Genomic DNA, 14,531 nt, shown 5'->3' with positions numbered 1-14,531 from the left:
CCAGTGAGGACTACTTCCCGCTCAGCTGTGATTACCCTTGTGAAGGCCATGCAGCCCAGTGAGGACTACTTCCCGCTCAGCTGTGCTCACCCTTGCGAAGGCCATGCATCCCAGTGAGGACTACTTCCCGCTCAGCTGTGCTTACCCTTGCGAAGGCCTTGCAGCCCAGTGAGGACTACTTCCCGCTCAGCTGTGCTTACCCTTGCGAAGGCCATGCAGCCCAGTGAGGACTACTTCCCGCTCAGCTGTGCTTACCCTTGTGAAGGCCATGCATCCCAGTGAGGACCACATCCCGCTCAGCTGTGCTTACCCTTGTGAAGGCCATGCAGCCCAGTGAGGACTACTCCCGCTCAGCTGTGCTTACCCTTGTGAAGGCCATGCAGCCCAGTGAGGACTACTTCCCGCTCAGCTGTGCTTACCCTTGTGAAGGCCATGCAGCCCAGTGAGGACTACTTCCCGCTCAGCTGTGCTTACCCTTGTGAAGGCCATGCAGCCCAGTGAGGACTACTTCCCGCTCAGTTGTGCTTACCCTTGTGAAGGCCATGCAGCCCAGTGAGGACTACTTCCCGCTCAGCTGTGATTACCCTTGCGAAGGCCATGCAGCCCAGTGAGAACTACTTCCCACTCAGCTGTGCTTACCCTTGTGCTCAGCTGTGCTTACCTTGGATGCTTCTTTTGAAGAAGGCCTTGCACCCTTCGCAGGACCACACACCGTAGTGATACCCCGAGGCGTAATCGCTGCACACAGCGCAGAAATGGGTGTCTCTCTTTGAACCCGGGTTGTTTGGAATGTGACTCGGGCAATCACTGCCATTCGTTTTTCTTTTCAATAGTTCCCTATTAATAAAATACAGACAAAACGGTCAGAAAAAACATCACCAGGAGAAAGGGAGCATTTCAAGCATATCTGTTGTGAGCAGTACATAACCTTTGACAGCAGGTTTCAGAACCATGGTTAACGAAGTTTACAGTATGTCTATGATCAGAACACCTTTGCATTGTTTCCTTCAACCCCATTGGTCAATCTGCAGGCTATATGAACTGGTATATCCCGTCAATTCACGGTAACCCACAGATTGTGGTAGCAGCCGGCGGAATCACCGCGCTGCAATGCATGAGAGCGGCTCACCGTGTACAATGCTCACTGCGCTCCCAATAGTTACTAATTACATCACACTCCTGAGTGCTACAAGAGCAACATCTTTGTGGATGCACCCCTGCACAGCTGCAACTTCCAAGTGGGAGCGGTGTCTTTGATGCGCACCTGCGCTCAGACCACAGCTAACATGAATCTGGGCAAACTCAGCACGGAGGACACTGCGCCGCTGCTCCGGTGACATGACTGCACAGAATCAAGCTGCAAAGGGAGGTGTTTCTTGCTTGTAGCTTGGAGCCCCAAGCATGCATTACCCTGCCTGTGCCCTGCTGGTGCTCATGTTCCCACACAGCTGCAGTTCCCCCTCCACATCGATCTTGTATTCAGCTGCTACTTTACCTGGGATCAGTACCGACAGAGTGTGGAAAATGCTGCACTGTTGCCAAGCTTGCAGCTCTCCCCTCCCACAGATAGACACTGTGTCAAGCTGCAACAATGCAATAGTCATTCCTCTGTCTCCTTAGCAATCAGTGCCCAGAGGAGCGGCTGCGTGCAGGAGGCATGGCGCACTGCACTGTTCATTCTACTAAAAACCACATCATTACAGATTTGAATGCACGGAAGGTGAACAGATGTGGAGCCAACACTGAAGCTGCAAAGAAATGGCTCTCCAATGTTTTCAAGGCCAGGCTGGCACAGGGGAAATTGCGCTCAACATTTGAAAGCCTTCCACTGCCTATCTGGAGCAACTACCTATGTGCTACACCTCAGTCCCTTTTTCCGCAAGACGGGAATGGACACCTGCGCCGCATCAGTGTATTTTCTTGCTGTGCACTACCTTTTTCATGCGATCTCTGTGTAATTTTTTCTTAATTATTACTTCTATTTGCCAGGGCCTTCGGCGCCCGTCCCCTGGTGCATGTCGGGTACCTCTGGTTTCGGTAGGTGTGCGTCGCGCGGCACTCCTTTCCCTGTCTCGTACCCTCATTCACTCTATTTATAGTGTTTGGGCCCAGACCACCAGTGGGACTCGTGTGCAGCGCGCGACACGTTGACACCAAGATCGCTCAAGAACAGGCTCGCGAGGTGGAGAGAAATCTTTTTGAAATCACCACTGCACCACCTGAAGAAATTAGCACATCCATAATCTCGTGACAAGGTGAGCCTTTATTTTCAGAGGTACCCCAGAATGGGGACTCCTTTCATAGGAGTTCTCTGACTGGGAGGGGTCGGAAAGACCCTCCTACTGGTTGTAGGGCTGAGGCTCAAGCAGCTACTGGAGCTCGCACCGAGGGTTCAGTGGATCCTACTGGGCCTGGTACGGAGGGTGTAAAAGCTCTACGCCTAATACTACCTTGTAATTGCCTAAGCTGGTTAGGGAAATGCCGCTAGCAAACCTGACGGCTTGGTACTAGCCCTTACGATGCAAAACCCAAATCTATACATCGTTACACTTTTCATATGTACCAACTGCCAAATCTGATGAATGAATGTCCTTGAATGCTATTGTACTACCATCTGCAACTTAACCAGTACCGCACCGCTTAGCACTCTTGCACACTGACTCACCGTTTTTCGGTGCCGCATACCTAGCACATCTCGCACCCACCCTAACTATCATCACCCTCTCCAGCACATCACTGCAACGAGTAGTCACACACTCTGCGCTAACATCGTGCCAGCATAGCACCCATGTCCCTCACCAAAGAGCCCGCCCTGAGGCAAGAACACGCCCCAGACCAAGGAGCCACCGAGTGATAGGCCCAGGCTCCCCCAGAGTCCCAACCTCAAGATATATCATTCTCGCTATCCTCAGTTACCTCCTTCTACCACGTAGTGCCCTACTTCACCAAACGATGACCGCCAGCTCCAACATCACCAGACCCTGCAATCTTACTCCCGGTCACCCAACAGTCATGCCCATCAATAATACATCTTGCTCTAAAGGTGCATTTATCACCCATAAGACAGGTCTGGGCCGGCTATTCTGCCCCAGACACCACCCGCTGCCCTGCCCCACACCATTCCTTCCCAATACCCCTGCCTTCCCTTCCACACTACACCCCCAAACCCATACCCAGCTACTACTAGGCAGATCACGCCACTCACACCTCTCTGCCAGAACGGCTCACCACACAGCCCAAACAAGACCCATCACAGCACCTAAAAGAAATCACCAACACCCCCACAACAAAAACCAGCATACCCCCCTATCCTAACTCCACGAGAATACCTAAACCCTATGCAACGCAGGAGAACCCAGACATCAGTTCTCAGTGGCCTACCACCTCCAATGAGACCCTACAAAAACGCTCCAATCCTACACCAATCCCCGCTCAAACCAATTTATCCCTGACTACAATTTCGGGCAACACTAGTCAGCATCTACTAGGAGCTCTACTAAATGTCCGGTCCCTTGGTGCACATTCTATTGACATTCACGACAGCATTATAGAATCCAAACATGACTTCCTAGTGCTCACCGAAACCTGATTACACACAGCATCAGGCCCTCAGATCACACTAGCTGTCTCGTCTGAGTACACCCTCCTCAGAGCCAATCGTTTAGACACCATAGGTGGGGGTGTGGCCATTATCTACAAACCCTCAATACAATTTAGGGAATGCAAAATGGATTCACTTTCTGGCTACAAACTCCTCGCTCTTAAGCTAGCCATCAGCCCGAAGGTCATTATCAACTTCGTAATAGTATACAGATCACTGAGTGCCACCAATAAACCAGATATAGACCTACCTCTCCTAATCACCCCCCTTATCAAACCCAAAACTAAGTTTATCCTCCTACGAGACCACAATCTAGGATTTAACGACCCCAGGGACAGCAAAGCTACAGCCTGCAACAATGCATTCCTCGAGATGCAATTCACTCAAATCGTGAATGCCCCGACCCATTCCAAAGGCAGAACCCTTGACTGGCTACTCACTTTGAATACTGCAGTAACCTTAGCTGACATCTTTAAGGTACTATGGACAGACCACTGCCTATTTAAATTTAATATAAACCTTGACACTGACCCAATAGCTAAAACACGTAGCCCAGCACCCATTCAGATCAGAAACTCTTGCAAACTCACAACTGAGAACCTAAACCTGTTACTGAACGACCTGCTATACGCCAAACCGTTAGATAGTACCAACATAGAGAGCATTTCGGGCCACTACCACCAATGCCTAAAAACTGCTATAGACAAAGTAGCCCCTCTCAAAACCAAAGTGCCTAAGCCCAAACGCAGCTCACCTTGGTTCAACGATGAACTCATAGAACTCAGAAGGGAGAAAAGAGCCACGGAGCACCTATGCAGAAGAGTCATTTCCCTGAACTTCAAATCAAACTTCAACAACTCTCCATAGCCTATTAACTTAGTCTACTTGCCCACAAGCAGATTCATTTAACCAACGCATCTCTAGCACGGCATCCAACACTAAAGAATTACTCACTATTATTAGAGAATTAGAATCTCCCATCCTACCCACCGGCCCCAATATTCCTAGCAACGCCTGGTGCACCACCATTCAGGATGCTCTGTCCTCTAAAGTAAATACCCTCCAAAGCAAAATATCCTCGCAAAAAAGTCATTCAATTCTAGTAAAATACCAACCTCCATTGAAGTAGCATGGGGTCACCCCTTTACTTAAAAAGCCTTCCCTAGACCCAGCAATCCCCACGAACTACAGGGCCATAACAACAGTGCCATTTCTCCTCAACATTATTGACAAAATAGCATATACACAAGTACAAACCCACCTAGAACAAAAGCATTTACTAGGAGATAGACAGTCAGGTTTCTGGCCTAGACACAGTACTGAGACCAGCCTTCTAGATTTAAAAAATCACATGGATGCTATCAGGGACTATGGTAAACTCTGCACCTTACTCCTTTTAGACCTTTCAGCGGCTTTTGATTTAGTCGACCATGAGAAATTATGCAAACCCTAACCACTAACGTTCATGTTTCTAAAAAAAGCTAAAAAATGGATAAAAGCCTTCATCTCTGACCGCACCTCTAGAGTCACCTTAGGGGATGAAGCAGCTGATACCATCCCTGTCCTGCTGGAAGTACCACAAAGATCCTGCCCCCCCCCCACGCTTTACAACGCCCACACAAAATTACTCTTTGCTGCACTAGATACTATGGGAGTCATTTATATATATTTTGCTGATGACACCCAAATTCTTATACCCATTACAGGCACCCGTGAACAGGATACTGCCTGCATCAATACCATCTACCCCCTCATCCAAAGCCGGATGGCCAACAATAGTCTCTGCCTTAATGGAGAAAAAAAAACTGAGATCATAATAGTCGGCTTCCAGCCAAACTCATCAAACTCCACCCTGACTTCACTTCTATAGTCATAGATGTTACCCCTGTCCCCATCTCCCACAAAGTCAAAACCCTAGGAGTTTACCTTGACTCTAGTCTCATCATGAATAACCATATTAGTGCCCTTGCCTCCTCTACGGCATACACTGCTAAACTCATCACACTAAGTAGGCCCCTCCTCACTGCCAAAAATTGCCTGACGTTTGCCAGAGCCCTTATCCTAACTAAGATAGACTATTGCAACGTTCTACTTTTAGGCACCTCAAAAAAGAACTTAAACAAATTACAACTCCGCCAAAACAAAGCCCTCAGAGCCGCCATGGGCATCAACAGAAGAGAGCACATCTCTCATCACAGAAGAGATGCTTGCTTACTGGCTTCCAATACAAGCAAGAATCCACAACATGACTCTCAGCATCACCCACAAATGTATCTCTGACAAGGCCCTATCTATCTTAGTCACAGCAACTCTCGTAAAACCTTGGCCAGAACACTCAGATCCAGCGCCAACACACACCTCCACATCCCATGCCACACAACATCCAGAGCAGGTAACGCCAGCTTCCCCATAGCAGCGCCCCGCATATGGAACTCGCTCCCCACACACCTCAGCAACAAACCCTCCTTCCCAAAGTTCAAGAAACAACTAAAAACCTGGTTATTCAACTAATATTAACAGCGTAACTGCAACCCAAAGCATCTCCCCTGTCTGAATACCGCCACTTCTGCATACTCCCCGTGTTACTTGAGGGTACCCACCTGTCCCCTCCTGTCATTGCCTGAGATACCTAAGCGTGATGTAATGTGCTCAAGATACCCAAGAGACTTGTAACTGTATATGATTCCTATGACAACTGTAATTTGCTCAAGATACCTGAGATATATGTAATTGCTTAAGACTGCCATGATAACTGTAACGGCTTAAGATGCCTATGTTGTATGTAACCTACGCTGTGACACCTAAGGGTTTGGGTGTGTAATCAAATGTAATAAATTAAATAAATAAATATTACTGGACATTTGTCCAAGGGGATGGCGGCCTCTGTGACCGGGCCTTGGCCTGAGGGGGCACCGCTATGCAGGAATTCCAGCACTTCGCTGGGGGCTCCAATCCTACCGGAGATCACTCAGACGTTCAAAAGAGAACCGGTACATCTACCAGTAAGACCTGCTCTTAAGAGTGTCCCGCCGTGCACTGCACTCCTTGTACTCAACATTTACCACAGCAATTTGAGGTATACAAAATGGTGGCAAGGCAGGAAATTGCTCCTGTGCACACGCCCTCTTCTGACAGAGCGCCATCTTCTGTGGGCTCTTCTCCATCAGAGAGAGCTACTGAGGGCTCAAGACCCCAAACAAAGCAAGTGAACCAGTGGCATGGGGAGATTGGTCAAGTAGTGACTTTCCTGGTGCGGCTCATACTCAACTTCATCTAGTTCTCTAAGGTACTTTGAGGCATGGATGCAGCAGCCCAGGCAAAGTCCTTGGGTTCAAGTCACATCAACGTGGATGCTGTCATCAGGGGCTCCTCATTCTTCACAAAAAAGTGACAGATTTTTTGAGGGGTTTCTAAATTTGATGAAGTCGCCTCAAATGAGAGGCATTCTCAAAGGGCTCATAAAGAACGGAATTCCTCAAGAATGTCAACAGCCACAGGGGCTACCTCCAGGAACTACAGCCCCCTTCGGAGCCGCTGCCTAGTCAACCTCCTCTTACACCCCCTCCCACCCCTCCCCACCTCTACCACCACCAAATGTGGTGTCCAAGAATGCAGAATTCATCAAGTTCTGAATATCAGCCGGCATGTTTTGATAACAAGTGTGCAGGCCTAAACACACATATCACAACCCCCTCTTTTCACAAAATGTGAAATTAATGTATGGCAAAGCCTTTCAGAGGGCCAACAATGTCTTCATCTCATTTATAAAAAAGCAAAGATGAGAGGGCAGAGCTCAAACCACACATAAGCTCTACCTTATTTATTTATTTTATTTTTTATTTGCATAACGCGCGGCACGCCCGTGGGTCTTAGAGCGCATGAATCTTAGTACAAATGATGAGCCGGTCTAAACAGTTCAAGTGGGTCCAACAGTGGGAAGGCAGGGACGGGAGAGGGCAGTTCGTCTGCTGAGTTAAGGAGAGGAGTTTTGATAGACTTCTTGAAGGCTGCCATGGATGGCCGAGACTTTATTGAGGGTGGGGGGCATACCATAACTGCTGGACCCATATGCATGCAAGTTCCATATCCGACCCACCCACCCTGCATTACATGAGTTGGACTACACAGTTTGCAAGTGTTGGCAATAAAAGGCTGTAGGATTTTATTGTTACAAATATGGTTATGGAAACAATAACAATAATCACATATCCATATGATATCATACCTTTGGGCACCGGGTCCAGAGGTAGCCCCCTCTGGCCCGTGCCGCAACACACAGGCAGGTTTTCGGCTGTCTGTGTTCCCCCAAAAGTGATTATCTGCAGCCCCTGGTGGCTAAGGTGGAGGAGATTTCTCGAAAGAAATGTTCCATGCCTGATCCTGATTGGTGTGTGCTGTCCTTGAGAAATAGATCTGGATCTCCTAATGTAATTGCCGGGTGTTTTATGAACCTTATGCCCCTGGCTATGCAGAACTTTTCTATCCCTCTGTTGAGTTTTCTTCTGGAAATGTCTACAGATTTGTAGCAGATGGCCCCCTGCCATTTTCTTCTGGGCAGGATGGCTGAAAAATAGATTTCGGTATCTCTCCAATTGTGGGAGATGCCTGCTAGTGAGGCGCACATTTCCTTGAGTAAGCTTCGTCTTCCTGTGGACACCAGGTCGTTGCCACCTAGGTGTATTATCAAGAATTCTGGCGGCTCCTTGTATGCGACCAGGTCAGCTAGCTTGTCGTGTATGTCTGCCCAGAGGAGGCCTCTGTAACCCCACCAGGGTGCAATGGTATTCTTTAAAGGCAGGCCCTCCTTGGTTTCTTCTGCCCAGCGCCCTGTCCTGAAAACGAACGAGTGTCCGACTATCCACGCTGATCGGAGGGGGGAGTCCACCTGGCTGGGGGTTCTGGTGGGAGAAAAAAGGGGGGGTGGGAACTATATTAGTTCTGGTCTGATGTATCTTTTGTAACAGCCTGACTTCCATCCCCCTATATTTTTTACTTGTTGAGGACCGAATCCCCCTTGCCATGCTGATGTTGCGGCCCCGATTCTGAAGGAGTGGGTGCCAAATTCTTTGGGGTCCCAACCTGCTTTGCTGATGGCTTTGGAAAGCACCCCTTTGAATTGATAGCGGCTTAGTGCCGAGGCATCTCTGAATTAGGAATATCCCCCCTACATTGGGCCTTTGTGCATAATATAGGTTGGTGATGCATACTGGGAAGTTTGTTGCATCATCGATGCAGCAAATGCTTATGGTTCTTTTGGCCCCCGTTTTGGACTGTTGCATGTCTATGGTGACACTGTCCTGTCTAATCCTGGTTTCCATGATGCCTAAACCATTGTTGGCTTTGGTGGTGGAGGTGATGAGCTCTCCAATACGGAAAGCCCCAAAGTATGCCAAGAAAAATGCTGTTTTGAATAACAGGCCCTCATATGGATGGTGGCATATGCATTCGAACTGGCTTGTAATTATTATTAATTTGTCAAAATCAAACGGGCGGCGGGTGTCTACCTGAGGTCCCTCTATTTTTCCCCAACCCTTCATGGCTAAGTGATAAGTACGTTTTAGTTGGGGTCTGTGTCCGCCCAGAGTTTGGAGTAGTAGGAAATTGCCAGTAGGTGTCTTTTCGCCCAAACCCTCTTTTAACCTTGATCATGTGCCCATTTAAAAAAAAAATCTATCTCTTTTACTGTTAATAATTCACCGTGGTTTAAACCTGTTGTTTAAAGACATTTTGTAAGCACTTACTGTACTGTGCCTGTTGGTAGTGTTTGACAGCGCTTTCTCTGCCATCTCTGTGAGGAACCCCGTGCCAGGGTTCCTGATCTCTATGGGCAGAGTGTTGTTGGCACCCGTGTTTGAGGTGCCTGTTTTATGTTGTACATCCGGCCTTGGCACTCTGGCAGCGGCGTTGATGTAATTTCATTTCATTTTCAATTATTTCCCAGCAGTCTGCTGGTATTAACGTCATCGTTTCTTGGGCGTGTGGTGCAAGCTCCCGGAATCTTGTCCACTGACAGCGAGATAAAGCATCTGCAATGTTATTATCTGTTCCAGTGAAGTGCTTGGCTTTCTCTTGTAGCGTGACCGTGGTAATGGCTCTTAGGACTTTTAGCACTATATGGCATTTGCTGGTTCTTCTGTTTATGATGCCCACCACTGTCATGTTGTCACACCCAATCAAGAGTTCCGTGTTAGCTAGCTGCCTGCCCCAGATGCGTATTGTTAGCCAGATGGGAAATATTTCTAAAAGTGTGATGTTTTTTGTCTATTCTGCTGTTTGCCATGTTTTTGGCCAGTGCCTGGCCACCCATTCCGTGCCTAGGATGGCTCCAAAACCCTTGCTCCCGGCTGCGTCTGTGCAAAGGACCCTTTTGGCCCATGTATTCATTGTCGTGCGCCATAGGATGCTCCCGTTAAAATGTTTGAGGAAGGTCTCCCAGACTCCTAGGTCTCTTTCACTTCTTTGCCTAGCCGGATGTGTAGATGGGGTTTGGTGCAGGATTTGGTTTTGAACTCTAGACTCCTAGAAAAATCCTTCCCTTGTGGGATTAACCGGGCTACGAAATTGAGGCTGCCCTCTAGTGATTGCAGCTCTTTTTTTTAAAAAACTTTGGTTTTATTGGTAATTTTTCAGAAAAAGAAACAATAACAACACCGGGAGCAATATGAATATCACATTTAACATCCTCATCAAACCCCCATGGTCTCCTTCCCCTCCCTCCCCAACTCCGCCCCTCCCCCCAGATCAGTGCCCCATCAAAAAACCAATCGCAGGAGTCGTCCTCAGTACTCGTAGTTCGATGCCTTGGAGCTGTGCTATGTGTTCCCATAAATGCTGGCTTAGACGGATCCGCTGTCTCCCGGGCCGTGGGTTACACCAATGTCCTTGAGTGGTACTCTCTGGGCTCCATCGCCCTCACGCCCCATGTTGTCCACATAATGTCAGTGAGCATCCCACCCCCATGCCTGGTAAACCCCATACCAATTTGCCTGGAAGGTGCTCAATTCATTGTTTAACATGGCCGTCAGTTTGTCCATGAGGAACATGTTCTTAAGATTTTTTAGCCAGTCTTCCTTAGAGGGGGTCTCCGGGCTCTTCCACCTTTGCGCTAGGGCCACTCTTCCTGCTCGCAACATGGTCTCCCACATTCTTGGGTACCTGTATATTTCCGCCTCCTCCGGTGGGAGGCCCAACAACATCGTCAGTGGATTGAGAGGGGGTAATTCCTCGGTGACCTCCGCCATCCATCCCCGTACCTTCTCCCAGAACCCCTGTACCTTAGGGCAGAACCACCACATGTGGCCCCTCGTCCCCACTTGGCCACATCCTCTTGGGCATCTGGGGGACACCCCCGAGAACATCTTGGATAACTTCAGTGGGTCTCTATGCCATCCCTGTAAGATCTTAAAGTTGTGCTCCATGTCCGACGTAAACAGGTTCCCATGGAAAGCTATTTTAAATACCCTGGACCATGCGTCCTCCGAGAGAGCCTCTCCCGCCAAGTCATTCCAGAACCCCCGAAACCCTCTCCTCCCTTCCAAGTTAACAGTGTTCAATATCTGGTACATTTTGGATACTACCCCCTTCCTTGTTCTGGCCGTGTCTAGTAATTTTTCAAAGGGGGTCAACTGTCTCCGCAGATTCAGGCCCCAAGTCTGGTCACAGAGGATGCCCTTCAGGCGCAAGTATTCAAAGACTGAAAGAGACCCCCGCCCAAGCGCATCTCGCAGCTCCTCGTATTCGAGGAACTCGACCTCCTTGAACAGTTGCCCCACCCATTCCAGCCCCCCATCCGACCGGGACTGGGCATTCCGGAATCCCCTGCTACCGAGTTTGGGCGGGTGGCCCCAGAGCGAAGACATCGGGGAGGGCCATGAAGTGAGGTGTGCAGTTGTGGGACCTTCTTTCCAGATCGACCAAAGTATTCCCAGGGTTGGGTGGGTCTGCAGTCTATTTGGGTTGTGTTTACGCGGCAACCACAAAAGGTTGTGTACTTTCAGAGGGTGGGCATCCATGTCCTCCAGATAAGACCAATAGGTGTCCATCCCCTCCCTCATATGCTCCAGCAGGACCCTTAGCTGGGCGGCCCAGTGGTAGAGAAGGAAGTTCGGCAGCCCGAAAACCACCCTCCTCCCTAGGTAACGTTTGAATGGCCTTCCCTATCCTCGGGTTCCGCCCCTTGCCATACAAACTCTCGGAATGCCCTCTGTAGGTCTCGAAACATCTGGCCAGGGACCCCCGTTGGGAGTGCCGTGAAAAGATACAGCAGTCTTGGGAGGATGTTCATCTTCACCGCTGTCATGCGCCCGTATCAGGATAGGATCATACCTCCCCACCTCCTCAGATCTGATTTAATCTCCGCCATAATAGGCCCATAATTCGCCGAATTTTGAGAGATCTCTCGTGAGGAGCACACCCAAATACCTAATGGAGTCCCTCCCCACCACAATCTCCGCACACCTATCCCGGTGGTCCAGCCCCCGGTCCTGAGCCCTCATAGGGAGTAATACTGATTTTGATGCATTTATTTTTAGCCCCGAGAATTGCCCAAAGGTCGTCATCAGGGACAGGAGGGGGGAAGCGAGGAGCTGGGCTCCACCAGGTATGCTAGAATATCGTCAGCAAACAGGGAGAGCTTGAACTCCACCTCTACTCTTTTAATCCCTTTAATGTTGGGGTGGGCTCGGACCGCTATGGCCAGGGGATCCATTGTCAGGACATATATTAAAGGGGAGAGTGGGCATCCCTGCCGCGTCCCCCGCGTGAGAGGGAATGAGTCGGAAAGTTCTCCATTCACCTGTACTCTCGCCGTTGGGGCCCCGTATAAACCCAGTTCCTGATGTGAGCCCCGAAGCCCATTCGACGGAGGAGGAGTTGCATGTACCTCCACTCTACCCTGTCAAAAGCTTTCTCAGAGTCCAGGGAAAGCAGACTTGCTTTGAGGTCTGATTCTTGGCATGGTGGATTAGGTCTATCGTCTTCCTGATGTTATCAGAGCCTTGCCTGCCCCCTATGAACTCCACTTGATCCCCGTGAACCAGCTTGGGCATTATCCCCTCCATCCGTTTGCCTATCACCTTCGCCAAGATCTTAACATCTATATTGAGGAGGGAAATCGGGCGATATGAGGAGCATTCAGTGGGGTCTTTGCCCTCTTTGTTCAGAACCACGATTATGGCCCTCATCATGGTATCCAGCAGAGAGCCCCCCTCTAACACCTTGTTAAACACCCTCACCAGGTGTGGGGCTAGGATAGCCCGAAACCTCTTGTAGAAGTATACGGAGAAGCCGTCTTCCCCCGGGGACGTTCCCACCTTCATCCCAATGATCGCGTGCTCCACCTCCTCTTGCATCACCTGGCCCTCTAGAACCTCCGCCATTTCACCTGTCAAGGACGGGATCTGGATGGAGTCCAGGAAACCCTCAATCTGAGTGTCATCCCCGTCATATTCTGACAAGTATAACTTTTCATAAAAACGACGAAAGGCTGCTCCAATGTTTGGGGTGTCGTGATCTAATGATCCCCGATCATTCTTCACTGCCTTCACCGTTCTGTTCCTCTGAATCTCTCTAAGTTTCCAGGCCAGGATTTTGTCAGATCTGTCCCCCTTCTCATAATATTTCTGTTTCACTAGTTGGAGGCTATGCTCCGTCTTATGTAACAGGAGGTCTTTCAACTGGAGTTTGTAGTTTTCTAGGGAGGCAATCTGATCCCTTTCCAGGGGTGCCTCCGGGAGGTCACCCGGCTGAAGTTGGGCTACCTTTTCCTTCAGGGACTTTTCCTGGGCCTCCCTCTCTCTCTTTTTCTGGGCTCCCATTCTAATGAGGACACCACGTAAGGTCGCCTTGAAGGCGTCCCACAGCACGTGTGTGCCCACCTCGCCATTGTCGTTCAACTCGAAGTACTCTGAGATGGCGTCCTGCACTTCCTGTGCCAGACCTTCGTCCTTCAACAGGGAGTCATTACATTTCCATCGCCCTCTACTGCCATTCCGCCATCCCCCTACTATGGTGGTACAGACCAAGTCGTGGTCGGACCAAGGGACCAGGTCAACCCTGTGGCCAGAGACATGTGGAAGAAGGGGTTCATTTACCAAGATGTTGTCTATACGGGAGTATGATGTGTGGATTGCTGAGTAGTATGTGAAGGAGGGGAGCCCTGTCCTGGGGGTCAGAATGGTGTCCACCAGGCCTAGCTCCGCGTTGACCCTCTGGAAGGTACAGTCCATGGTTTCATCTGCAGCCCTAGTGGGCTGGGGCCGCAAGCGTTTTCTATCCGCGGTTGGGTCTAGGACCATATTGAAATCCCCCCCACCACCAACATCCCGTGAACAAACAATTTCAATCTGTCCTTCACTCCCTCCCAGAATTGTGCCTGGCCTTCGTTGGGGCCGTACACAACTGCCAGAGTCAGGGGGAGCCCCGCAAAGAGCCCCTTGCCAGCAGATAGTGGCCGTCTGGGTCCTTAACTGTGGCTTCCACTTCAAAGCCAACGTCCCTTGCCAGCAGTATGGCTACCCCCCTTTTCTTGGTTCTGTGGGATGCGCTGAGGACCTCCCCGATCCCACCACCTCGCAATTTCGGTTCCTTCCCCATAGCACAGTGTGTTTCCTGAAGAAAGAGCAGGTCAAGCTTTGCCCTCCTGAATTCCCTGCAGACTAAGGATCTCTTGGTTGGGGTGTTCAACCCCCACACATTAAGGGAACCCACGCCCAGGGCAGGCAGATCCTCAGCCATTGTCTAGGATCAACATCTTACTGGATAGCTGACTCATGGCACTTTTCCTTTCCTGCTCCTTTTGTGTTATAACCTGATCTCCCTTGCCCCCTACCCCCGCCCCTAAGGTGGGCCTTAAACCTGTCCCCAACTGCCCCCTGGTCCCCCCTCCGAACTGAACAACCCAAACTATTCCTTCAACCCCCACCCCCCACAC

At 49.8% G+C, this 14,531-nt stretch overlaps 1 protein-coding gene across 1 annotated transcript in view; it reads right to left on the bottom strand.

The window, feature by feature from the left end:
* Positions 1–14,531, bottom strand: part of ESR2 (estrogen receptor 2) — a 607,028-nt gene that overhangs the window by 264,463 nt on the left and 328,034 nt on the right. Inside the window, exon 3 of the mRNA XM_069638222.1 lies at positions 662–837. Within this exon, the coding sequence (XP_069494323.1) occupies positions 662–837 (176 nt within the window). The remainder of the gene's footprint in view (positions 1–661; positions 838–14,531) is intronic.

The sequence above is a fragment of the Ambystoma mexicanum genome, chromosome 14 (assembly GCF_040938575.1).
Source record: "Ambystoma mexicanum isolate Mex_15411 chromosome 14, UKY_AmexF1_1, whole genome shotgun sequence".
In the NCBI taxonomy this organism is placed as follows: Eukaryota; Metazoa; Chordata; class Amphibia; order Caudata; family Ambystomatidae; genus Ambystoma; species Ambystoma mexicanum.
Note: the sequence above shows the minus strand (reverse complement) of the source record. Positions and strands in the feature narration are given on the sequence as shown.